General features: G+C 45.7%; 1 protein-coding gene across 2 annotated transcripts in view; it reads left to right on the top strand.

Annotated features, from left to right (window-relative positions):
* The window catches only part of LOC110522252 (polypeptide N-acetylgalactosaminyltransferase 14), a 134,147-nt gene extending 108,371 nt beyond the window's left edge, over positions 1-25,776 (top strand). For both annotated transcript variants that reach the window (XM_036975825.2, XM_036975826.2), the window contains 7 exons: positions 1,646-1,749; positions 4,284-4,410; positions 6,494-6,586; positions 7,145-7,228; positions 8,178-8,322; positions 22,581-22,700; positions 24,931-25,776. In XM_036975825.2, coding sequence (XP_036831720.1) covers positions 1,646-1,749; positions 4,284-4,410; positions 6,494-6,586; positions 7,145-7,228; positions 8,178-8,322; positions 22,581-22,700; positions 24,931-25,089 — 832 coding nt within the window. In that variant the 3' untranslated portion in view covers positions 25,090-25,776. The remainder of the gene's footprint in view (positions 1-1,645; positions 1,750-4,283; positions 4,411-6,493; positions 6,587-7,144; positions 7,229-8,177; positions 8,323-22,580; positions 22,701-24,930) is intronic.
* Positions 25,777-26,173: the final 397 nt, after the last annotated feature.

Raw genomic sequence — 26,173 nt, 5'->3', positions numbered from 1 at the left:
TCTCTCTCTATGAGGAGGGCTCTCTCTCTATGAGGAGGGTTCTCTCTCTATGAGGAGGGCTCTCTCTCTATGAGGAGGGCTCTCTCTCTATGAGGAGGGCTCTCTCTATGAGGAGGGCTCTCTCTCTATGAGGAGGGCTCTCTCTCTATGAGGAGGGCTCTCTCTCTATGAGGAGGGTTCTCTCTCTATGAGGAGGGTTCTCTCTCTAGCTACACTTAGGAAAAAGGGTTCATTGACTGTCACCATAGGACAACCCTTTTTCCTTTTTGGTTCCAGGTAGAACTCTTTTGGGTTCCATGTAGAACCTTCTGTGGAAAGGGATGTACAGTGCCTTCGGAAAGTATTCAAAAAACTTTTTCCAAATTTTGTTACGTTACAGCCTTATTCTAAAATGGATTATTTTGAAATGGTTTATCCTCCTCAATCTACACACAATACCCCATAATGACAAAGCGAAAACAGGTTTTTAGACATTTTTGCACTTTTATAAAAAAAACTCAAACAGAAATACCTTATTTACGTAAGTATTCAAACCCTTTGCTATGAGACTAAAAAAGAACGGATCAAAGTATAGAGAGATCCTTAATGCTTAATGACCTCGGACTGGGGTGAAGGTTCACCACCAACAGGACAATGACCCTAAGCACACAGCCAAGACAGAGCAGGAGTGGCTTCGGGACAAGTCTCTGAATGTCCTGGAGTGGCCCAGCAGATTTGAATCTGATCAAACCTCTCTGGAGAGACCTGAAAATAGCTGTGCAGCAACGCTCCCCATCCAACCTGACAGAGCTTGAGAGGATCTGCAGAGAAGAATGGGAGAAACTCCCCAAATACAGGTGTGCCGAGCTTGTAGCGTCATACCCAAGAAGACTTGAGGCTGTGTTCGCTGCCAAAGGTGCTTCAACAAAGTACTGAGTAAAGGGTCTGAATACTTATGTAAATTTGACATTTCCATGTTTTATTTGTAATACATTATGCTTTGTCATTATGGGCTATTGTTTGTAGATCGATGATGAACAAACATTTTTTTAATCAATTTTTGAATAAGGCTGTAACCTAACAAAATGTGGGAAAAGTCAAGGGGTATGAATAATTTCCGAAGGCACTGTACATGGAACCCAAAAGGGTTTTTCCTGGAAACCTTATCCTATGGGGACAGAAATGTTTTATATCATTTTTCTCTCTCCTCTCTGCTTCTTTCTGCCTTTGTTCGATCCTGTGCTGAGTGAATTGTGTTAGATAGGTCCCGGTTGGCACTCCATGGAGGGCCTGGGTGCAGCTTCACCTTCTGCCTGATAATGAGAAGGTATCCTCTTACACGTCTCACTGGCCTCTGCTTGTCAGCCGGCCCAGCCCTGCCCGCCCTGCCCGTCTGCCCCGGCTGGCTCCTGTATCACTCAATCAATTTACATTTTACTCAGCGGCTCACACGCACTCACTGGGCCTGGCCCGGGACATCCTCATCATTCACATCACTGTGAACACTGAGGGTTTAGATAGAAGTTTGGACTCTTCTACCATCACCTGGATCTATCATAATGTGTTCTTAGTGTCTACAAAAAACACACCAACAAACTACCTCAAGTCTACCCATCCAGTCAACGTTCCATGATATAATACTCCTGGAATTCTCTCTCTCCTACAGGACGCCTATCATCGCCGGAGGGCTGTTTGTGATTGACAAGTCGTGGTTCAACCACCTGGGGAAGTATGACACAGCCATGGACATTTGGGGCGGGGAGAACTTTGGTGAGTGAGTCAGTTGACTGGGCAGGAGCTGGGTTGAGGGGATTATGTTGTTGTGTGTGCCTGAGAGCACCTGCATTGGTGCAGCGTGTCAGTCTGTCAGCACTAGTAGCCTGCCTCTATAGCTGACACAATTCTTTCAGTCTGCTCAAGGATGCAACCTTTTCTTACTAAAGCGGGACAGTTGATTTATTGTGTTTGGGTTTGTAATGGTCATTACCACAGTCCCAAACCCCCAAAAAAGTGTCAAGTGATACTTTTTCAAATCAATCAAACCCTCTCCATTATGATGGGCTTCAAACATTTATTGTGTAGTTAAAACCCCAAGGGTCAAGAAGACACAAATATTAAGCAGAATTGTATATGACCAATTATTGACCAGCATAACACCACACCACTGTGAAACAAGCTAGTGAGAGTGTAACATTGCAGTTATTCCAGTCCTAGCCAGACCCCTGGAGCAATAGGTAGCGTGACCACTTCTCTTCCCTGCTTCATTCTTGCTTCTGTCAGGTACATCTGCAGGCAAGTTGTGCACCACAGCCAGGGCTAACCGAGGTAGTGGTGGGGATGATTCATACTTTATTACAGTTTCTAAAAAGCCAGGAGGCTGACTAGCGCTCTCCCATGTATCTCTGGCAGAAGGATGCTGGGGTTCACATAATAGACAGACAGTTTCTCCTGACTGTACTGCTGCTGATCAGATCAATAAAGAAAGGAGTAGAGACTGGAAAATAATGCTCTTCCTCTTTCTCAACATCTCTCTCCCCAGTCTCTTTTATTTCTTCCTCTCTCTCTCTCTCTCACATTCGCTGTCTCTCTCCCTCTCATTCTCTCTTTCATTCTCTCTCATTCTCTCTTTCATTCTCTCTCTCTCTCTCTCTCTCATTCTCTCGCTCTCACACACACACACACACACACACACACACACACACACACACACACACACACACACACACACACACACACACACACACACACACACACACACACACACTTTCTCATCTCCCTCACAACTCTCTTTTATTTCTCTCTCTATATCACGTGCTTACTCCCTGCGCTGCTCCCTTTGACACTTTGAAAAGTCGAAAAAGCTCAGATGCTTGTTGGGAATGTAACGTCTGCTTCCAGCTCACACTCTCAAACACAAAGATCCCTGAACGCAGCTCACTCTCCAGCCCACTTTCCAGCTCACACTCTCAAACACAAAGATCCCTGAACGCAGCTCACTCTCCAGCCCACTTTCCAGCTCACACTCTCAAACACAAAGATCCCTGAACGCAGCTCACTCTCCAGCCCACTTTCCAGCTCACACTCTCAAACACATAGATCCCCTGAAAGCAGCTCACTCTCCAGCCCACTTTCCAGCTCACACTCTCAAACACATAGATCCCCTGAACGCAGCTCACTCTCCAGCCCACTTTCCAGCCCACTTTCCAGCTCACACTCTCAAACACATAGATCCCCTGAACACAGCTCACTCTCCAGATCCGAATCACCTGAATTCTGATCATCTGTTCACACACCTGTACGTCATTATCACACACAATTTACTTCAGTTCTTTGCACCCCATCATTGTGAGGTATTGTTTGTTTTGTGACACACTTCTATTCGGAGCGCTGGGTTGCCTGTAATTTAATCCTATTGTGTATGATAGTTTTTACCTGCCTCACTAATGACTCCTTTTGCCTATCGGATTTCCTGTTATGAACCTATTGCCTGATCTCCCGGACTACGCTACTAGCCTTTTCCCTGCCTGTACTGTTTCCTTTTTGGCCCCCCTGTATATGACCTTCTGCCTGCCCCTGGACCCAGCTACCTGCCTCCTCCTGTGTATGACCTGCCTGCCCCTGGACCCAGCTACCTGCCTCCTCCTGTGAATGACCTGCCTGCCCCTGGACCCAGCTACCTGCCTCCTCCTGAGGTCCTTTACAATAAACACCTGCTGTGCCCTGCGCTTGAAACCAGCTCTCGGTCTCCCATCGTGTTCATTGCAGGAAAAGTTTTGAGCATGTTACTCCGAAAAAGGAAGCATCATTTTATATGCTGTGTTTGAGGCTACAAAACTTCAACTCTGTTGGGTTTAAAAGACAAGTGTGTGGCATCAGCCCTGATGTTTATACTGTATTAGACCAATTAGACCAGGCCATGGAGGGACTTGTTTATTTACATTCATGTGGCTGCTGGTGCACTTCTAAATGAGCAGAGGACACGGCAGTTTGAAACATGAGTTTAAACCTGAGATATGAGGCAACAAGCATGTTATCAAATATTCAAAGCATCAGAGTTGCCCCATATATTGTAGATTTCCAATCACACTTTGTAATACTGTGTGTGTTTGAATTTAATTTCTCCTGTCTCTGCCTGTCCCTGCCTGTCCCTGCCTTAGGACTCATACCGTCTAAAAGCACTGAGCATACAATACAGTGCTACTCTTCGTGGTTCATGGCTGTCCCCTGAGCTATTCCATGTGACAATAATAACTAATGGTAGCTGTGTGTTGTGTGTGTGTGTGTGTGTGTGTGTGTGTGTGTAGAGATCTCGTTCCGGGTGTGGATGTGTGGAGGGAGCCTAGAGATTATCCCCTGCAGCAGGGTCGGCCACGTCTTCCGCAAGAAACACCCCTACATCTTCCCTGAGGGCAACGCCAACACCTACATCAAGTAAGACCTGACCCCATCTGTACTGTATCCGCCTGCTCCAAAATACAAAAACAACTAACAACTACACCCAGACCCACATCTTAATGTATCTATCGGACTGCCTTCTCCAAAATAGCAAGGCAACCCACGACAACCAAAGTACTGCGCTGTGACTGTACCGCGCTGTATGTGATACTGTACGCGTTATTGAGCTGTATTCACTTTGTTCATGTGTTACAGCTGTACAATCGTGGCAATGCAATTAAAAAATAAAAAAGGCCAACCCACGGCAGCCAAAATAAGTGTAACACTTCATATGTACTACTTAAAAAATATATATTTTGCTGTTTTTACATTGTTCGCGTGATTGATAGGCCAATATTCGTGCAATGCAACCCAATACTGGGAACAGATTTTGCAGCGAACGTGGCATATATAAATGAAAGAAATTGCTGTAGTGTGCTCTAAAGCTTTGCCTAACATTGTCTTTTGAATGAATTAAGCTAAACTCTATTGTCCCCTGCACATCAGAGTGGTTTGTCCCTCTCTCTCCATATTAGGGATTAGGCTCATGTTCCCACTGTGTTTGACAGGGATTTAGTCAGCTAATTGTGTGTGTGCACAAATTCTATTATTTGAAAACTTTGTGAAAGCATATCGTCTTTTATCAAATGTTTAACTTCGACATGAAGCCGAAATGCCGCCCTTGGTTAACAATGCCGCTAATCGACAGAATCAGATTTCTTTATTTGGATTTCTCATTTGCAATTAGTTTTGAGGAAGGTCACGGCATGGTCTGAATATGTAAAGTGAACAGCACACGATTTGATTTGATTGCAGAGCAGTTTCAGAAAATGTGTTGTTGTGTTCCAGTCACCCCTTGACTTGGCTGCATCTTCTTTGACTGACTGGCAGTGAGCGCTCACTGTTTGTTCACTGATTAGCTATCTTTTTTTTTTTTTTACTGGCGACATAAAACACATTAGGCTTCAATGAATAATTACTTCATCCTGTCAACAGAATGTGTATGTCTAGCATAGTTCAGTCGGGTTAATGAATAATTGCTCCGAGAATGATGTTTGATTTCATGTCCTGGGGAAGAAAAAAAGCTTCTAAGGGCAGCTGGTGGCTCAGCATGCCCATTGATAATTCTATTGAATTTATTCACCTGCTGTCTCCGTGTGCTCCGCTCTTAGCACAATGTCACTGTCATTTGTGTTAAAAGCAGTTTACGTCCTTCTCTGTCCCAAAGTCTTCGGCTCAGAAGCCAGGCCGTGTAAGAGTAGGTGTTGAGTGTAAGGCGGAAAGGAGAGATGTGATGTGTGAGCTTCAAAGGAGTGTAAAACAGCAGGGGTTACAGTAGGCCAAAACGTTGTATTGCTGCCCGTCAGGAACAAAAGGATAGGAGAAGGCTGTAGACTAGTTTAATTAGCTGTTCAAATGTCAAAAGAGGACTAAAGTTGAGTTCAGGATGTATGACAACGTGGTAGAATTTGATTTTGGAATAAACTTTCCCTTTAACGTCTATAACAGCACACATATATATTGGGAGAAGGTCCACAGTATGCAGCAGAGGAATCACGTTACTAGAATTATTTACCCACTTCAGTCACTGTTCCATGGACCAATCCCGTCATTACATGAAACGCTTCACCTATGCAGGGCGCTCAGACTTTGAAGGCTGGGTGGGTGTAGCAGGTCCACTAGAGGAACCAGGATGGTGCGTTTGGGTCTGAGGATTATGGAATTCTCAATTACGTATTTTCCCCATTTAATATGCAAACTGTAATGAAATGGAGCTAGGATGAGCATAAGGCCCACAACATTCAGTGAAAAGGGTGAGCTTGACATATACGGAATATGATACAGTATACTTAACTCTCAGGAGAACGTTATTATTTTGCTGCTAATCTTTACCAAGCAAGATGGTGAATTTTCTTGGAATGTGTTTGAGACCAATGTGCGAGGGCTGGCTTGGCTTTGGTTATTTCGGTCACATACGTGCTAGGCCTTTTCACACTGGCGGTCTGGGCTGGCCCACCCTGGAGTGAAGTGGTTTAATGTAAAACGCCTGCTGAATCCTACTCTACTGGCTGTGTTGCAGGAACACCAGGCGCACGGCGGAGGTGTGGATGGACGAGTTCAGGCTCTTCTACTACTCGGCTCGCCCTGCAGCACGGGGCAAGTCCTACGGAGAGTGAGTGACATATCACCATACACTTCTACACAGCATACACTTCTACACACCATACACTTCTACACACCATACACTTCTACACACCATACACTTCTACACAGCATACACAGCACACACTTCTGCACAGCATACACAGCATACACTTCTACACAGCATACACTTCTACACAACATACACTTCTACACACCATACACTTCTACACACCATACACTTCTACACAGCATACACTTCTACACAGCATACACTTCTACACAGCATACAATTCTACTGCTATATTTTATATTCTACAGAGGGCTGATAAAGAGAAATATTATAGAACACATACATTGCATCTGGTTTAGCACGATTAACGGGGTAGACGGTTCAGTTCAAACCATATCATTCAGGTTATTTAAAGAGAGCGTTTTTGGTCTCCCTGCATTACATATTGGAGCAATGTGCCTGCCTCTGTGTAAGCCTGTAGCACTGCCTTTTCTCTGATAAGAGCAGGACAGCATTATAAAAAGGTTCCTCTCTCTAACATACACTTCATTAATTTCCCTCTCTCTCTATTATCAGCATTCATGGCAGGGAAGAGCTCCGCAAGATTCTCAAGTGCAAATCCTTCAAGTGGTATCTGGACAACGTCTACCCAGAGCTCAAGTGAGTGTTTGCGGCTGGCCACTCACACACATCCCATTATGGTTCATTCAGAATAGATGAATGATTCTTTTTCATATTCAGGCCTCTCTATTTTTGTCCCCTGATTGCTCTGTGTCCGCCTGGCATTGGATTCAAAAGCAAGCCTTGCAGCTCAATCTGACTGATACAACAACAGCCAGGCGTGATGGAGTTTAGGTTAATCCCACGGACCGAAATGAACAATGTGACTCGAGGGAGAGAGGTCTGACCTTTTAGATGACTTGGAACCACCGTTAATTGCGTAGTAAGAAAAGAGACTATAAAAAGTTAGTTGAAGAGACAGGTGAATTGAGAGAAAGTTGAAATAGGGAGGACAAGTCCCAGTGGAAGGACAGTAGTGAGGAAGAGTATACACAGAGAATGTTAAAGACATACAAGAGCTAGAGAGAGAGAGTGATATACAGAGAGAAGTACAGTCATAGGCTATTACAAAACTTTGGCAGAGCACACAAAGGATATAACCACTGCTGCTGGTTCCAGGTTCCTGCTTGCTGACTAAGTGAATGAGCTGGGCTGTAAAGCCACCACAGACCCACACTGGCAGAAGACAACATTACTTACACCCCCTCCCCCTCCCCAAGCCATAGGTCCTGCCTAGCTCTGATGAATGGCTCTGTCATGTGAACAGCTATTTCTTCCTGTACATTTAAATATCGATTGTAATTCAGTTCAGACATTGTCTGAGGAAACATTAATGCGAGGCTACGGAACATGACACGCTAGCCTCAATGTTAATATCTATACTGAATAGTTATTTATGTGCATGTAAAAATACCACCATGAATCTATCCCAGGCGTGAGTATCAACATATTACATTCAGAGATTATGAATCTGCCTTGTATTCTGCATTGGGGAATATGCTCTAAATCAAGAAAATACTTTTGTAAAATGTGTGTTGTGTATTTTCAGAGTGCCAGATGATTCGGACTCTAAGTCGGGGGTGGTTCGTCAAAGACAGAATTGTCTAGAGTCGCGGAAGCTGGAGGGACAGGACCTCCCCTCTCTCACACTGGCACCCTGCATCGGGACCAGATCTGTGCCGGCACTCAACCAGGTACGGCCTACACTCAACATTTAAACAGTCAAGACTTAATAGACCGACTCAACAGTATATCTATGGCTCGCTCTCTTTGCTACACTCATAAACTGAGAGCTACAGGTCAATTGTTTTTGAAATAAATTTTTTTTTCCATTAATAACATCAAATTGATCAGAAATACAGTGTAGACATTGTTAATGTTGTAAATGACTATTGTAGCTGGAAACAGCACATTTTTTTATGGAATATCTACATAGGCGTGTGAATGCTCATTATCAGCAACCATCACTCCTGTGTTCCAATGGCAGGTTGTGTTAATCCAAGATTATAATTTTAAAAGTCTAATTTATCATTAGAAAACCCTTTTGCAAATATGTTAGCACAGCTGAAAACTGTTGTCTGATTAAATAAGCAATAAAACTGGCCTTCTTTAGACTAGTTGAGTATCTAGGGCATCAGCATTTGTGGGTTCAATTACAGGCTCAAAATGGCCAGAAACAAAGAACTTTCTTCTGAAACTCGTCCGTCTATTCTTGTTCTGAGAAATGAATGCTGTTCCATACAAGAAATTGCCAAGAAACTGAAGATCTCGTACAACTCTGTGTACTACTCCCTTCAACGGCGCAAACTGGCTCTTCAACCAATGTGATGTGAGGGGAGATTATCCATATAGTCAATAAAAGGTCACCAAATTCTGTAAAGTGTCTGTAAACTTATTCCTCAAGTGATTTTCTCCAGTGGGATACAACTATTAACTTCCGATAGCCACATTGCAACTGGCAGGGGGAATCAAATTTCCATTTCAAGGCAATACATTTCTTGGCAATCGCTAGCAATATTTCTGTTAGCTTTATAGTATGGCTTTGCCTAAGATTGGTGTTAGTACAGTTGCCCAGTAGACAGACCTCCGGGTCTAAAGGGAATGCAACCCCGAGAATTGAGGATATGGTATCGCATACCCCCTGCCAGAAACCGTGTAGTTTTGAACACATCTAAAACATAGGGAGGAGTCTACACTGTATTTCTGATCAATTTGATGTTATTTTAATGGACAAAAAAATTGCTTTTCTTTCAAAAACAAGGACATTTCTAAGTGACCCCAAACTTTTGAATGGTAGTGTAGCTTCAGCTCACACTGACAGAGAGCTACTGTATGGCCCAGAACAGACTCAATATCCACAAAGAATACAGAGAACTTAAGTCTAGTCCAGAGTCAATACTATTGTATCACTACTGCCTGGTTAAGGGGCTGTTCTGCACACAAGTCCAGCAGCTTCAACACTCACTGACAGAGAGGTACGATGTATCCCAGGCTGTCAGAAAGTATCTGTCCTCATTAGCCTCTCCAGCACACACTGTTTTAAAACAAACATGGGCTAAGCCTCTCTCCCCGTCCGTCAGTACTGCTCCTGTCATGTTTTCGTTCCGTCTCTGTACAATTCGAGCAGACAAGCATCATCTTGCACTTGTGGAATTCAGCCTGAGCTGCTCCCACTCTGACAGTCTCACACACCGGCTCGCTCACACACCTGGATCGCTCTCTACCTCTTTCTCGATCTCCCCCACCCCTCTCGCTCTCTTTTTCCACCTCTACCTCTTTCTCCCCTTCTCTTTTCCCTCTTCCTCCCTATCAATCTTTCTTGTATTTGTTTTTCTCCCACTCTGTCAATATGCCTCTCCCTTCTCTCTTTTATTTACCCTCTCTCTCCCGCTCTCTCTCTCGTTCTACCTGATGTTATGTCAGTGCTACCAGCAAGCAGACCTGACCTGCCCGAGTGCTCAACGCCTCTCAGCCTCCACAGATTATTCCCAAGCACTTGTTCTGCAGATAGGATCATTCTCACCGCCGTGACCGGCTGTCACAGCACCTCCCTGTACACTTATTTCTGTCTTTCGCGTACACGTGTACACACACACACACACACACACACACACACACACACACACACACACACACACACACTTTGTCTACGGCCAAGTGTTAGCTGTTGATGGGTGATTAGTTATGTGAATCAGAGGATATTATAGAGATGTGTGTTATGCAGAAGTTAAGAAAGGCTCTCAGATGGTTCGACTTGTTTTGGTCGGGAGGAGTGTTTTTTTTTTTTTCTCTCCCAATTAATTTCCCTAGGAAGCACATTATGCTTTATTTGGCTTTAATTCAGCACTGAAACATGGTAAAACAGGCTACTGTATAATTACTGTGTCAGCATTCATTTAGACTACGCCTATTATGCTTCTGCAGTACAGTAGCCCAACTGTTATGTGTTGTTATTATTACAGTGTATAAGAATAGCAGAAGTGTCTGGGTCTAGGTAGGACACTGCTCTCAAAGCAGATTCAGTATGAGACTGGCCACAGCTGTTCGTTATGTTCCAAGCTGGTGGTTCTCAGGTGTTCTGATTAAAACAGGGAAGTAGATGGAGATTCAGCCAAAAACACAGCAGCTGCCAATATGGAAGACTGGATGTTCTTACTCAGACTTTATCCAACCAGCCTGTCTGTGCTCTATTATATAGCCTCTATCAATCAATCAAATGTATTTATAGAGCTCTTTTTACATCAGCAGATGTCACAAAGTGTTTATAAAGAAACTCAGCCTGAAACCCCAAAGAGTAGCAATGCAGATGGAGAAGCACGATGGCTAGGAGAAACTCCCTAGAAAGGCAGAGAGGCTGTGCCAGTGGAGATTATAAGAGTACATGATCATTAAGGCCAGATCATTTTTCAAGATGTTGTAACGTTCAGGGTCAAATAATAATCACAGTGGTTACAGAGGGTGCAGCAGGTCAGCTGGCTTTTCATAGCCAAGCATTCAGAGGCCAAGACAGCAGGTGCGGTAGAAAGAGAGAGAGAGAGAGAGAGAGAGAGAGAGAGAGAGGAAACAGCAGGCCCGGTATAAGATAGCAGGTGAACAGGTCAGGGTTCCGTAGCCGCAGGCAGAACAGCAGAAATTGCATCAGCAGCATGACCAGGTGGACTGGGGACGGAGACAGCCAGTAGTCGTCAGGCCAGGTAGTCCTGAGGCATGCTGCTAGGGCTCAGGTCCTCCAGGAGGGGAGATAAAGAAATGTGGGAGAATTAGAGGCAGCATACTTAAAAGCACACGGATGAATCAGGTTGCTTACCCCTGCTCTGAAAACACACTGTCTCCTCAAGCAGCGCACAGATCCCCTAGACTTGGAGCCACTTAGATTAATATTACAGTAAATTAACATTGGCGTGCCACAACGGACATCGTAAAAAGCTGTGCCATTACTGCAGGGTAATTAGATTTAATACAGAGCACATTTTCACTGTGCCGTTTATTCTATTAAGAAGTGTTGTGTGCATGCCCTCTGCCTTCCGACCTGTTAATCTGCTAGCAGGCCTCGTCTCCACCCACCTGCCGTTTAATACACAAAACCCAGCTGGGCCTGGTTATTACAGCCCTCTGTTCTCAACCCAGAGACATGCCTACTGTAGTGGCCTGGCCTCTTGGTGTCACCTCCACAGAGAGGTGAGATGCACGTACCTCCCACACTGCCCTCTGACATGGCTGCTGTCACTTGTGCGCACAATGCCACAAATAATGTATGTGCACACACACTGGCTCACACACCCCCACACACAGACACACACACATACACACTGGGCCCTATCCTCTGTGATGTGTTTCTAGGTGTTGTGATTCTTATTGCAGCAAGGTTGTAATGTAACGACGTGGCTGCTGCAGGGTAACAGGAGGACTATTGATCCAGGTGGACTAGCTCTTACGATGAACATGGCATATACACTACAATATTGGGCTGTCTTCTCAAGGCAGAACGGTGTATCTCATATCAAATGGGGTGTAAAATAGCATGTCAACATGTCATGCTGATGCAGGCCTGTTCCCTACGCAACACATGTTCTAATTATTCAAGTACTCTTGTTAGTAGAGGCTACGGTAGAGGTTGTTATGGTGTGTGGCTGGGAGAATGGATGGGACTTGGTTTTTGTGCCTGCCCACTCTCCTCGGGGAATGAACACCCTTGGAGATGTGTTTCACACGTTAGACTGGCTGAACGAAGTGCTAACTCCTCTGGACCACTTTTCCAACGCTAAGCCAACCTTGGCTGCTCCATAGAGATAGACTCTTTCTGTTACGGTGCGTGAATGAGGACCCAAAAGCGAATCAACTTAAACAGAGCTTCTTTAATTACCAAACATAGGTAGGCTCAGATGGACCGGCAGATTCCGACAGGACAGGACAAGGTTACAGCAAACATGACGACAGTCTGGTTCAGGCATGAATGACACAAACAAACAAGAATCCGACAAGGACAGGAGCAGAAACAGAGAGAGATATTGGGACCTAATCAGAGGGAAAAAAGGGAATAGGTGGGGAACGGGGTGAATGGGTAGTTAGAGGAGACAAGGGACAGCTGGGGGAAAGCGGGGGAGAAAAGGTAACCTAACACGACCAGCAGAGGGAGACAGGGTGAAGGGAAAGGACAGAGACAAGACAACATGACAGTACATGACAGTACCCCCCCACTCACCGAGCGCCTCCTGGCGCACTCGAGGAGGAAACCTGGCGGCAACGGAGGAAATCATCAATCAGCGCACGGTCCAGCACGTCCCGAGAGGGAACCCAACTCCTCTCCTCAGGACCGTACCCCTCCCAGTCAACTAGGTACTGATGACCACGGCCCCGAGGACGCATGTCCAAGATTTTACGGACCCTGTAGATAGGTGCGCCCTCGACAAGGATGGGGGGGGGGGGGGGAAGACGAGCGGGGGCGCGAAGAACGGGCTTAACACAGGAGACATGGAAGACCGGGTGGACGCGACGAAGATATCGCGGAAGAAGAAGTCGCACTGCGACAGGATTAATGACCTGAGAGATACGGAATGGACCAATGAACCGCGGGGTCAACTTGCGAGAAGCCGTCTTAAGGGGAAGGTTCTGAGTGGAGAGCCAAACTCTCTGACCGCGACAATATCTAGGGCTCTTAGTTCTACGCTTATTAGCAGCTCTCACAGTCTGCGCCCTATAACGGCAAAGTGCAGACCTGACCCTCTTCCAGGTGCGCTCGCAACGTTGGACAAAAGCCTGAGCGGAGGGGACGCTGGACTCGGCGAACTGAGATGAGAACAACGGAGGCTGGTACCCGAGGCTACTCTGAAAAGGAGATAGCCCGGTCGCAGACGAAGGAAGCGAGTTGTGGGCGTATTCTGCCCAGGGGAGCTGTTCTGACCAAGACGCAGGGTTGCGAAAAGAAAGACTGCGTAAGATGCGACCAATAGTCTGATTGGCCCGTTCTGCTTGACCGTTAGACTGGGGGTGAAAGCCGGAAGAGAGACTGACGGAAGCCCCAATCAAACGGCAAAACTCCCTCCAAAATTGAGACGTGAATTGCGGACCTCTGTCCGAAACGACGTCTGACGGAAGGCCATGAATTCTGAAAACATTCTCGATGATGATTTGTGCCGTCTCTTTAGCAGAAGGAAGCTTAGCAAGGGGAATGAAATGAGCCGCCTTAGAGAACCTATCGACAACCGTAAGAATAACAGTCTTCCCCGCTGACGAAGGCAGTCCGGTGACAAAATCTAAGGCGATGTGAGACCACGGTCGAGAGGGAATAGGAAGCGGCCTGAGACGGCCGGCAGGAGGAGAGTTACCGGACTTAGTCTGCGCGCAGACCGAACAAGCAGCCACGAAACGACGCGTGTCATGCTCCCGGGTGGGCCACCAGAAACGCTGGCGAATGGAAGCAAGCGTACCCCGAACGCCAGGGTGGCCGGCTAACTTGGCAGAGTGAGCCCACTGAAGAACGGCCAGACGAGTAGGAACGGGGACGAAAAGAAGGTTCCTAGGACAAGCGCGCGGCGACGGAGTTTGAGTGAGTGCTTGCTTTACCTGCCTCTCAATTCCCCAGACAGTCAACCCGACAACACGCCCCTCAGGGAGAATCCCCTCGGGGTCAGTGGAGGCTACTGAAGAACTGAAGAGACGAGACAAAGCATCAGGCTTGGTGTTCTTAGAGCCCGGACGATAAGAAATCACGAACTCGAAACGAGCGAAAAACAGCGCCCAACGCGCCTGACGCGCATTAAGTCGTTTGGCAGAACGGATGTACTCAAGGTTCCTATGGTCAGTCCAAACGACAAAAGGAACGGTCGCCCCCTCCAACCACTGTCGCCATTCGCCTAGGGCTAACCGGATGGCGAGCAGTTCGCGGTTACCCACATCATAGTTACGTTCCGACGGCGACAGGCGATGAGAAAAATACGCGCATGGGTGGACCTTGTCGTCAGAGAGGGAGCGCTGAGAAAGGATGGCTCCCACTCCCACCTCTGACGCGTCAACCTCGACAACGAACTGTCTAGAGACGTCAGGTGTAACAAGGATAGGAGCGGATGTAAAACGATTCTTGAGGAGATCAAAAGCTCCCTGGGCGGAAACGGACCACTTAAAGCACGTCTTGACAGAAGTAAGGGCTGTGAGAGGAGCTGCCACCTGACCGAAATTACGGATGAAACGACGATAGAAGTTCGCGAAGCCGAGAAAGCGCTGCAGCTCGACGCGTGACTTAGGGACGGGCCAATCAATGACAGCTTGGACCTTAGCGGGATCCATCTTAATGCCTTCAGCGGAAATAACAGAACCGAGAAATGTGACGGAGGAGGCATGAAAAGTGCACTTCTCAGCCTTCACAAAAAGACAATTCTCTAAAAGGCGCTGGAGGACACGTCGAACGTGCTGAACATGAATCTGGAGTGACGGTGAAAAAATCAGGATATCGTCAAGGTAAACGAAAACAAAGATGTTCAGCATGTCTCTCAGGACATCATTGACTAATGCCTGAAAGACAGCTGGAGCGTTAGCGAGGCCGAAAGGAAGAACCCGGTATTCAAAGTGCCCTAACGGAGTGTTAAACGCCGTCTTCCACTCGTCCCCCTCCCTGATGCGCACGAGATGGTAAGCGTTACGAAGGTCCAACTTAGTGAAAAACCTGGCTCCCTGCAGGATCTCGAAGGAGAGACAGGAGTAGTAGCGCTCACCAGTAGCCCTCCGCTTACTGACGAGCTCTGGCCTTTTACTGGACATGAAGTGACAAAATGACCAGCGGAACCGCAATAGAGACAGAGGCGGTTGGTGATTCTCCGTTCCCTCTCCTCAGTCGAGATGCGGATACCTCCCAGCTGCATGGGCTCAGCACCCGAGCCGGCAGAGGAAGATGGTAGTGATGCGGAGAGGGAGGCGACGGAGAGCGCGAGCTCCTTTCCACGAGCTCGGTGACGAAGATCAACCCGTCGCTCAATGCGAATAGCGAGTTCAATCAAGGAATCCACGCTGGAAGGAACCTCCCGGGAGAGAATCTCATCCTTTACTTCTGCGCGGAAACCCTCCAGAAGACGAGCGAGCAAGGCCGGCTCGTTCCAGCCACTGGAGACAGCAAGAGTGCGAAACTCAATAGAGTAGTCTGTTATGGATCGATTGCCTTGACATAGGGAAGACAGGGCCCTGGAAGCCTCCTCCCCAAAAACAGATCGATCAAAAACCCGTATCATCTCCTCCTTAAAGTCTTGATACTGGTTAGTACACTCAGCCCTTGCCTCCCAGATTGCCGTGCCCCACTCACGAGCCCGTCCAATAAGGAGAGATATGACGTAGGCGACACGAGCAGTGCTCCTGGAGTAAGTGTTGGGCTGGAGAGAAAACACAATATCACACTGGGTGAGGAACGAGCGGCATTCAGTGGGCTCCCCAGAGTAACACGGCGGGTTATTGATTCTGGGCTCCGGAGATTCGAAAGCCCTGGAAGTGGCCGGTGGATCGAGGCGGAGATGGTGAACCTGTTCTGTGAGGTTGGAGACTTGGGTGGCCAGGGTCTCAACGGCATGTCGAGCAGCAGACAATTCCTGCTTGTGTCTGCCTAGCATCGCTCCCTGGATCTCGACGGCTGAGTGGAGAGGATCCGAAGTCGCTGGGTCCATTCTTGGTCGGATTCTTCTGTTACGGTGCGTGAATGAGGACCCAAAAGCGAATCAACTTAAACAGAGCTTCTTTAATTACCAAACATAGGTAGGCTCAGATGGACCGGCAGATTCCGACAGGACGGGACAAGGTTACAGCAAACATGACGACAGTCTGGTTCAGGCATGAATGACACAAACAAACAAGAATCCGACAAGGACAGGAGCAGAAACAGAGAGAGATATTGGGACCTAATCAGAGGGAAAAAAGGGAATAGGTGGGGAACGGGGTGAATGGGTAGTTAGAGGAGACAAGGGACAGCTGGGGGAAAGCGGGGGAGAAAAGGTAACCTAACACGACCAGCAGAGGGAGACAGGGTGAAGGGAAAGGACAGAGACAAGACAACATGACAGTACATGACACTTTCCACAGAGGGTTCTATGTGGAACCAAAAAGAGTTCTCCCCGGAACCAAAAAGGGTTCTCCTATGGGGACAGCCGAGAACCCTTTTGGAACCCTTTTTTTCCCCCGAAGAGTATAGATAGAGGACTCTAGTGCCCAAAAGCCTGTTTTATCATTGGCAGCGCCATTGAGGACTTTCACAATTTTGAGGAAGGATCACATAATTCCATCCAGGTGACCAGGAGGATTCAGCCAATGAATTTTTACTGGTGAGGAAACATTCCATAATTGCAGGTGGAATTAAATCACCAACCTTGGCTTTATACCTGTTCAAACAACACACTATGCGGCAGTGTGCAGTTTGTTTGCCATTGACGTAGTAGAAGAAGAAAATGGACCACTTCAAAAGGGAGATGGCCTCAACGGCGCTGCCCGTGCTCTCACGGACGCCATACAGGGACCGATACAATGATACGATGTCTATCTAAGTCTATGGCTGCTCCTCTCTAGGAAGTCATCTTCAAATCCGTGTTACAGCTTGACGTTTGCCTGGGATGTCCTCTGGTACATTGATAATTGCCTGTAAAAGAGAAAGAAACACATGTTAGAACACGGGGTGATGTTCGGGAAAAAAAAGGTATTCAATCGTTTGTAGCTCTGCTAGTTGTGCTCTATCAGCCATACGTTTTGTATGAATGTTACCACTATAAAGTGCACATGTTTTGGTAAAAGGATCGCTATTCATATATTAAGAAATGGTTAGAATTGACCTTTGATTCGTCGTTATAGCGGACACACATAAAGATGGCGGCCCCCGTGTACTGCCATGTTATTCAGTGCTCTCCATTACTCTGTTTGTATCTTCGTTAGCACAATAAACTTGATGCCAATTCTAGAGCTCCGTGACAGCGGTAATACAATTCAAAATCAAATTGATCGTGCTGATTTACTGGCACATTGAACCATGTTGCACGCCGTAGTTTAAAACAATGAAGTCATATCTGAATTCCTCCATCGTGATGCAATGTGTGTTCCTTCTGCCGTGCTCGGCAGGGGGTGTGTCAACCAGAGCGCGTGTTCGAGAGCGCCAATTATCCTGTGTTTTGGGTAATGCATGCGCTATGGTTGCTAAATCCCGGTGGAAAGAGAGACTTGTACCAGAGTTTAATAATTGTAATGTACATATAATTAAAAGCCCTCACTCTGGGCACTGCACTGAATCCTTAGGTCTGCATGTCTTTTCAAAGACCTTGGTTAGAAACAGGCAACATATCCACTGTACATGGCCACCGCTGTCCATGCTAAAGGTCAGAAGCAAATATCTCATGTACAGGCTCATCAATTATGACTATATACTTGGTCCTTCGTAGCATGGTCGTCTAGTGATTACCACGGGACCTCCTTTGTGTTGTCAAACACACACACATACATTCCTACTGGGTGACCATCCTAAACATCCAGTATAGGAATCACCAGTTCAGTTGGGAAGGTTGTCCTTACTGCTGCTGCTCACTACATATCTTCCTAATTGCCTCCGATTACGTTGCCAGAACCCTCTTCCTATCTTGGCGTCAGCCCTCAGGTGTCGCTTGCTATCAACTCACTTATTTTGTGCCAAAAGAAACTAGACAGGATATGCCATTTCTACAGATAATTACATGTATCTGAGGCACTTGTGTTTGAAATCAGTAGTTCTCAATTTGCTCTGCTATAGGAAAATAAGTAATAAATAAGTACTAATCAAATCAAATCAAATCAAATGTATTTATATAGCCCTTTGTACATCAGCTGATATCTCAAAGTGCTGTACAGAAACCCAGCCTAAAACCCCAAACAGCAAGCAATGCAGGTGTAGAAGCACGGTGGCTAGGAAAAACTCCCTAGAAAGGCCAAAACCTAGGAAGAAACCTAGAGAGGAACCAGGCTATGTGGGGTGGCCAGTCCTCTTCTGGCTGTGCCGGGTGGAGATTATAACAGAACATGGCCAAGATGTACAAATGTTGATAAATGACCAGCATGGTCCAATAATACAAAGGCAGAACAGTTGAAACTGGAGCAGCAGCACGGCCAGGTGGACTGGGGACAGCAAGGAGTCATCATGTCAGGCATGGTCCTAGGGCTCAGGTCCTCCGAGAGAGAGAAAGAAAGAGAGAAAGAGAGAATTAGAGAGAGCACACTTAAATTCACACAGGACACCGAATAGGACAGGAGAATTACTCCAGATATAACAAATTGACCCTAGCCCCCCGACACATAAACTACTGCAGCATAAATACTGGAGGCTGAGACAGGAGGGGTCAGGAGACACTGTGGCCCCATCCGAGGACACCCCGGACAGGGCCAAACAGGAAGGATATAACCCCACCCACTTTGCCAAAGCACAGCCCCCACACACTAGAGGGATATCTTCAACCACCAACTTACCATCCTGAGACAAGGCTGAGTATAGCCCACAAAGATCTCCGCCACGGCACAACCCGGGGGGGGGGGGGGGGCGCCAACCCAGACAGGATGATCACATCAGTGACTCAACCCACTCAGGTGACGCACCCCTCCCAGAGACGGTATGAGAGAGCCCCAGTAAGCCAGTGACTCAGCCCCTGTAATAGGGTTAGAGGCAGAGAGTCCCAGCGGAAGAGGGGAACCGGCCAGGCAGAGACAGCAAGGGCGGGTCGTTGCTCCAGAGCCTTTCCGTTCACCTTCCCACTCCTGGGCCAGACTACACTCAATCACATGACCCACTGAAGAGATGAGTCTTCAGTAAAGACTTAAAGGTTGAGACCGAGTTTGCGTCTCTGACATGGGTAGGCAGACCGTTCAATAAAAATGGAGCTCTATAGGAGAAAGCCCTGCCTCCAGCTGTTTGCTTAGAAATTCTAGGGACAATTAGGAGACCTGCGTAGGTATGTATGGCAGGACCAAATCAGAGAGATAGGTAGGAGCAAGCCCATGTAATGCTTTGTAGGTTAGCAGTAAAACCTTGAAATCAGCCCTTGCTTTGACAGGAAGCCAGTGTAGGGAGGCTAGCACTGGAGTAATATGATCAAATTTTTTGGTTCTAGTCAGGATTCTAGCAGCCGTATTTAGCACTAACTGAAGTTTATTTAGTGCTTTATCCGGGTACTAGCAAGCATACATTTGTAGTTCTAGCTTGAATTGGTCTAAAACCTGTCCTATTTAGTTACCTTAAATATTTTTTCTAAACACATGGTTAGACACTATGAAACCAAGGAAGTGCACAAAAGTTGAATCCAAGAACATCACAATATCATGTTAGAAAAAAACTAGCTTTCCAAAAAGGCAGGGACCCAGACAAGAACACAGATGCACTTATTGTTTGAGCCCAGGGGAAGGAGATGTAATACAACTATAAAATGAGACCACAGTTTAGTGCATCTCTGTTGTAGTGCATCTCGCCTGACTAGGACATGTGGGTACGGGGATGTTGCCTGGCAGCTTGTACCCGGAGTTTCAAATAGTCTTTCTGTCTGATATTCTACAATAAAACACTAGAATCCAAGATATATTATGTGTGAATATTTGGATCCTTGTGGGCCCACTCAATATCAAATCCTCTGTAAGCTAGCTAGACCATGAAAAGTGGCTGGATATGCCTGCACCACCATACACAGGTATCCTAGTGGTTAGTGGGGCGGCAGGTAGCCTAGTGGTTAGAGTGTTGCGCCAGTAACTGAAAGGTTGCTAGATCAAATTCCCAAGCTGACAAGGTAAAAATCTGTCATTCTGCCACTGAAAAAGGCAGTTAACCCACTGTTCCTAGGCCGTCATTGTAAATAAGAATGACTTGTCCAGTAAGAAAACACAGACAGGCTTAGCAGCATCTCATTGGCTTACTTTAGTTTTAGCGATCAAAATATGTACTCAAGACGTGTGTGTGTGTGTGTGTGCGTGCGTGCGTGCGTGTGTGTGTGTGTGTGTGTGTGTGTGTGTGTGTGTGCGTGTGTGTGCGTGTGTGTGCGTGCGTGTCAATCTCCACTATGCTGGCTCAGTAATATTCCCTGGTCTGGTTCCACAGAGACAGAGTCTTATTATGTCATGATGTATGGAATGTTCCTGAAGAGTGAGCCCACTCCCAGAGACAGATGTTTTGGAGGTGTGGGTAGTGGTGTGTGCTGTACTGAAGACACACACTCTCCCAGGCTGGAGGAATTGGGTCGCCTCACGATTGGATGTAGTGTGTGACTACATACTACTGATGTGTTTTCAGTAGTATGACATGACTGTGTTCTGATAAGTGTTCTGTTCATAAATCTACTCTCACATACAGTGGGGCAAAAAAGTATTTAGTCAGCCACCAATTGTGCATGTTCTCCCACTTAAAAAGATGAGAGAGGCCTGTAATTTTCATCATAGGTACACTTCAACTATGACAGACAAAATGAGAAAAAAAATCCAGAAAATCACATTGTAGGATTTTTTATGGATTTATTTGCAAATTATGGTGGAAAACAAGTATTTGGTCAATAACAAAAGTTTATCTCAATACTTTGTTATATACCCTTTGTTGGCAATGACAGAGGTCAAACGTTTTCTTTAAGTCGTCACAAGGTTTTCACACACTGTTGCTGGTATTTTGGCCCATTCCTCCATGCAGATCTCCTCTCGAGCAGTGATGTTTTGGGGCTGTGGCTGGCAACACGGACTTTCAACTCCCTCCAGATTTTCTATGGGGTTGAGATCTGGAGACTGGCTAGGCCACTCTAGGACCTTGAAACGCTTCTTACAAAGCCACTCCTTCGTTGCCCGGGCGGTGTGTTTGGGATCATTGTCATGCTGAAAGACCCAGCCATGTTTCATCTTCAATGCCCTTGCTGATGGAAGTAGGTTTTCACTCAAAATCTCACTATACATGGCCCCATTCATTCTTTCCTTTACACGGATCACTCGTCCTGGTCACTTTGCAGAAAAACATCCCCAAAGCATGATGTTTCCACCCCCATGCTTCACAGTAGGTATGGTGTTCTTTGGATGCAACTCAGCATTCTTTGTCCTCCAAACACGACGAGTTGAGTTTTTACCAAAAGGTTATATTTTGGTTTCATCTGACCATATGACATTCTCCCAATCTTCTTCTGGATCATCCAAATGCTCTCTAGCAAACTTCAGACGGGCCTGGACATGTACTGGCTTAAGCAGGGGGACACGTCTGGCACTGCAAGATTTGAGTCCCTGGCGGCGTAGTGTGTTACTGATGGTAGGCTTTGTTACTTTGGTCCCAGCTCTCTGCAGGTCATTCACTAGGTCCCCCCCATGTGGTTCTGGGATTTTTGCTCACCGTTCTTGTGATCATTTTGACCCCACGGGGTGAGATCTTGCGTGGAGCCCCAGATCGAGGGAGATTATCAGTGGTCTTGTATGTCTTCCATTTCCTAATAATTGCTCCCACAGTTGATTTCTTCAAACCAAGCTGTTTCTGGTGTCCTTTGACAGCTATTTGGTCTTGGCCATAGTGGAGTTTGGAGTGTGACTGTTTCAGGTTGTGGACAGGTGTCTTTTATACTGATAACAAGTTCAAACAGGTGCCATTAATACAGGTAACGAGTGGAGGACAGAGGAGCCTCTTAAAGAAGAAGTTACAGGTCTGTGAGAGCCAGAAATCTTGCTTGTTTGTAGGTGACCAAATACTTATTTTCCACCATAATTTGCAAATAAATTCATTAAAAATCCTACAATGTGATTTTCTGGATTTTTTTTCTTTTCATTTTGTCTGTCATAGTTGAAGTGTACCTATGATGAAAATTATGAAAATGTTACCTTTAAGTTCTCCTTTTAAGTGGGAGAACTTGCACAATTGGTGGCTGACTAAATACGTTTTTTGCCCCACTGTACATGGTACGTAGACAGTTTTGTTAGTGCGGAATTATCGTGTTGTTGATGTGTCATCAGTGTATCTCTTTCTCCTCAGGAGTGGATCTACACCCACGGGCAGCAGATTCGCCAGCAACAGCACTGCCTCTCCCTCTCTACCACTTTTCCTGCCTCCCAGGTCATGCTCATGCCCTGTAACATCGGCGACGGGAAACAAGTAATAGCCCAGAGGGCGCCCGTCCTCACCTGAACACTCATCACGCCGGCCCCCTGCCGGCCCCCTGCCTCAAACGAGCAAAGTCACTTCTGACAAGCCATAAATCAACTTTCACTTAGGCAGTCTGATAGTGCAGTGGAGAGTGTGCCTGAGAGCTCCGGGTTCTGCCTGTATCACCAGCCAGCTGCTGCTGCCGCTGCTGCTGCACCCTGAGACAGAGGCAAGGTCCTCCCCAGTCTGTTTCGGCTTATCTAACAGTATGCTAGCGAGGCTGTTTACATGGTTTGAGTCTGTATGAAAAGGTTGTACATGTTTTATTGACATTCCTGGTAAACAAGGAGGAAAACAAAACAGAGTTGGTTTGTGGAGATACTGTTTATGAGTGGGAGGGTGTTTTGAGCAGCATGCATGACTGTAAAATGTATTCACATTGTTTTGTTTGGGTGGTGACTGCAGGAACAGATGATTCATGAATATGTGGTGATAATGATGTAGTGTCTGGTGAAAACATAGGAAGTGAGAGAAAGAAGGATCGCGAGAGTGATGGAGAGAGAAAGAGAGGATAAATAGCACACTTAAAACATTATACACAGCTCAGTTACAGTCTAGTGTTGCATAGATAAGTCAGAACCACATAATAGACCTCTGAATTGGCAGGTAGATTTTAGGTCTCCCACTTTTCGAAGTTGCCAGGGATATACTACCTCCTCCTGCTAAAAAGGCTCCCAAAGCAACATGTTCCACCCCTGGCACATAGACGGAAACTGTTCAATAATAGCTAATTAGAGCCGTGCTCATGTGTTCCCCTCAGGCCACTGTAGGCTACAGCAGAGAGAGGCTCTCAGGAGCCTATAAATGTGCTTAACTATCAATTGTGCATCAACAGCCAGTAACAAGAAGAATTACTTAGAGGCACCACAGGCACTGAATACAAATTGATTTTGTTTTAATTATTTTCTTTTATCAATTAAAAAGTGCAGTCTCACTTTGCTTCATAAAAAAATTGAAGAAAAACATGTCATGGCAATTTGAGTCTTTCCTGCTTTGATCAGGGTCACAATGGAACAGAGCTTGTTTCTGTTCACTGACTTTAAATACTATGAAACAAAGACGCTCTGTATCTCTACCATATCCACCCTTGGTTTTTCTGCCATTTTATTCCTTGGGCGGGTCGCCAAAACATTTTTTTTTCAAGTCGATATTCAGGATGGAAAAATGCTTTCAGTGTAAATTTAAACAACCAACTAAAACCAGATATAAAGTATGTAGAAAATATAATGGACCTATATCTTATTTTTTTTATACTATCATCTTTGAGAACTAACAATTACCAAAATAAAAGGTAGACAGTCAGGGAGAATTGAAAATTCCAAAAACAATGAATTTAGTAGTGTTCATTATGTTATTATGTTTGAGAAAAAAAGCACAGCATTAGCCATGGTGAAAAGCATAGAATTACAGGAAACTAGCTTTAAAACGGCATGATTTTCTCCCAGCTCCATGGTAGAATATGTATAATTGCAGGAAATGAACTTTAAAACGGCAACATTTTCTCTACATGGCAAGACATTTGTTTGAGTTTCAGGATATTGGCTCAAAAATTCAAACAATTCTCTTCACCATGGAGATGGGGGCCTGTTCACAAAAATGTAGCCACTCACATGGGCCAGCTGCTAATTGCCACGCCTCCTGCCACGCCCACAACCTTTGCCCTTTTTGATCCAGAAAATCCCCTTGATATCCACTGTATTGTTTCTACCACTGAAGAGAGGCGTGATCATGATACGCTCCACTAGTCTTGGCAACAGGCTTTGCCTGTCAGCCGTCATGTTCTAACCAGTGATGGATGTGTGAGGCAATGACAAATTCCTTGCATGTTTGCTAATATCCTCTAGTTTTGTTCATGTACAAGTTCAACAATATCAACAGGAAGAAGAATTCCCTGCTCAAAATGAGTGACTCACCAGAAATTGAATAAAGAGGGACATCTAGTGGTGAATAGTGGGAAGAGTGCCATGTGCCATGAACATGACATGCAATAAAGATCATTAGCTAAAAATGAAGTTGACAGAATTACAGGGTCCGTATTGGACAATAGTTGCCCAAACTTTTTTATTTATTTGAACCAATGGCATTCTGTAACAATTAATGGACAATAGCAGTTTAATAACATTGAAATGCATGTCTCTGTATACAGTTATTGATCTTTGTATTGTCTGTTGTGTTCCAGCGATGGCAGAAGTCAGGCACCCATCTGGAGCACCTGGCCTCCCACTTCTGCCTGGACAGTGAGATGGCCCTGGACGGCATCGAGAGCAGTAAGATGCTGGTGATCAGCCCCTGTGAACTGACAGCCTACACCCAGAGATGGGAGATGCCCTTCTCCTGATCCACCCACAACACAATCCTTCCTGTAGAGGAGGACTACACTACGAGCAATCACAAACGTCTGCAGTGTTTACTATAGCCAAGGGCTTTTAGAAAGAGAGAGAGAGAGTGATGGAGGGAGATAGGGAAAGGAGAGAGGAGGAGGATACCAGAGTAAAGGGTGTTTTCGGTCACTGAGATAAGTCTTTATAAGATGGCAGGGACTTAGACTGATGTCAGCACATTCAAGTGTTCAACAAGACATTCAGCAGGGCTGAAGTCATTTATTGTGGGCTAATGTAGATGAAAATACAGGGGACACCATTTTTCATTGCTGTTTTCATTGAAACGTGTGGTCTGTCAAAACTATTCTTCTAACTGCTGCTTCAAGTGTATAATTTCTTTGTAATGACATTTCAATGGTGATCTAATATGGGATGGGATGCAGCTATGATGGAATTTGTGTCAGCAAATTTAATGCATATGTCAAATGGCAATATTTTAATATCCTATGATACCCATTTATTTTTAATTGAAATGGAGATGACCTTTACACAAAATGTCTATGATCCTGAAACACACACACACACACACACACACACACACACACACACACACACACACACACATGTCTATGATCCTGAAACACAAACACACTGTAATAGCCAGTGCTGCAATGTCAAAAAGGAAATAAAAGAAATACAGAAAAGGTTTGTTTATTAGTTTTGTGTTCAGCAGTTCAGTTCATACGTTCAGCAGATAAGTAGCCTATATAGAATATACTGATAACATTTTGTAATGGTGAAGGTTGGATGCCCCTTCCCTGATTGAACAAATTGTGAATTAGTTTCAGTATAATGATTTAAATTGCATTAGATGTGACTGGTACCAGCACAGCACTGGCACCTCGATCAGCATTACCAGCATCTTACAGTTCTGTGCAGTGACACATCATGGGTTAACAAAGACAGACGAACGGCAAGAAGTATTGACCGAAAAGGGGTTAGGATTTGAGAATAAATAGCATAATAACCGCTCTCTCAAATGAATATGCCTACCTGGCTAACTTCCATGGGAAAAGCATCATTCACAGATATGATGTTGTG

The sequence above is a fragment of the Oncorhynchus mykiss genome, chromosome 4 (assembly GCF_057628025.1).
Source record: "Oncorhynchus mykiss isolate SJ-2025 chromosome 4, ASM5762802v1, whole genome shotgun sequence".
Classification (NCBI taxonomy): domain Eukaryota; kingdom Metazoa; phylum Chordata; class Actinopteri; order Salmoniformes; family Salmonidae; genus Oncorhynchus; species Oncorhynchus mykiss.
The sequence above is the reverse complement of the archived record's forward strand: the minus strand, read 5'-3'. Positions and strand labels throughout refer to the sequence as shown.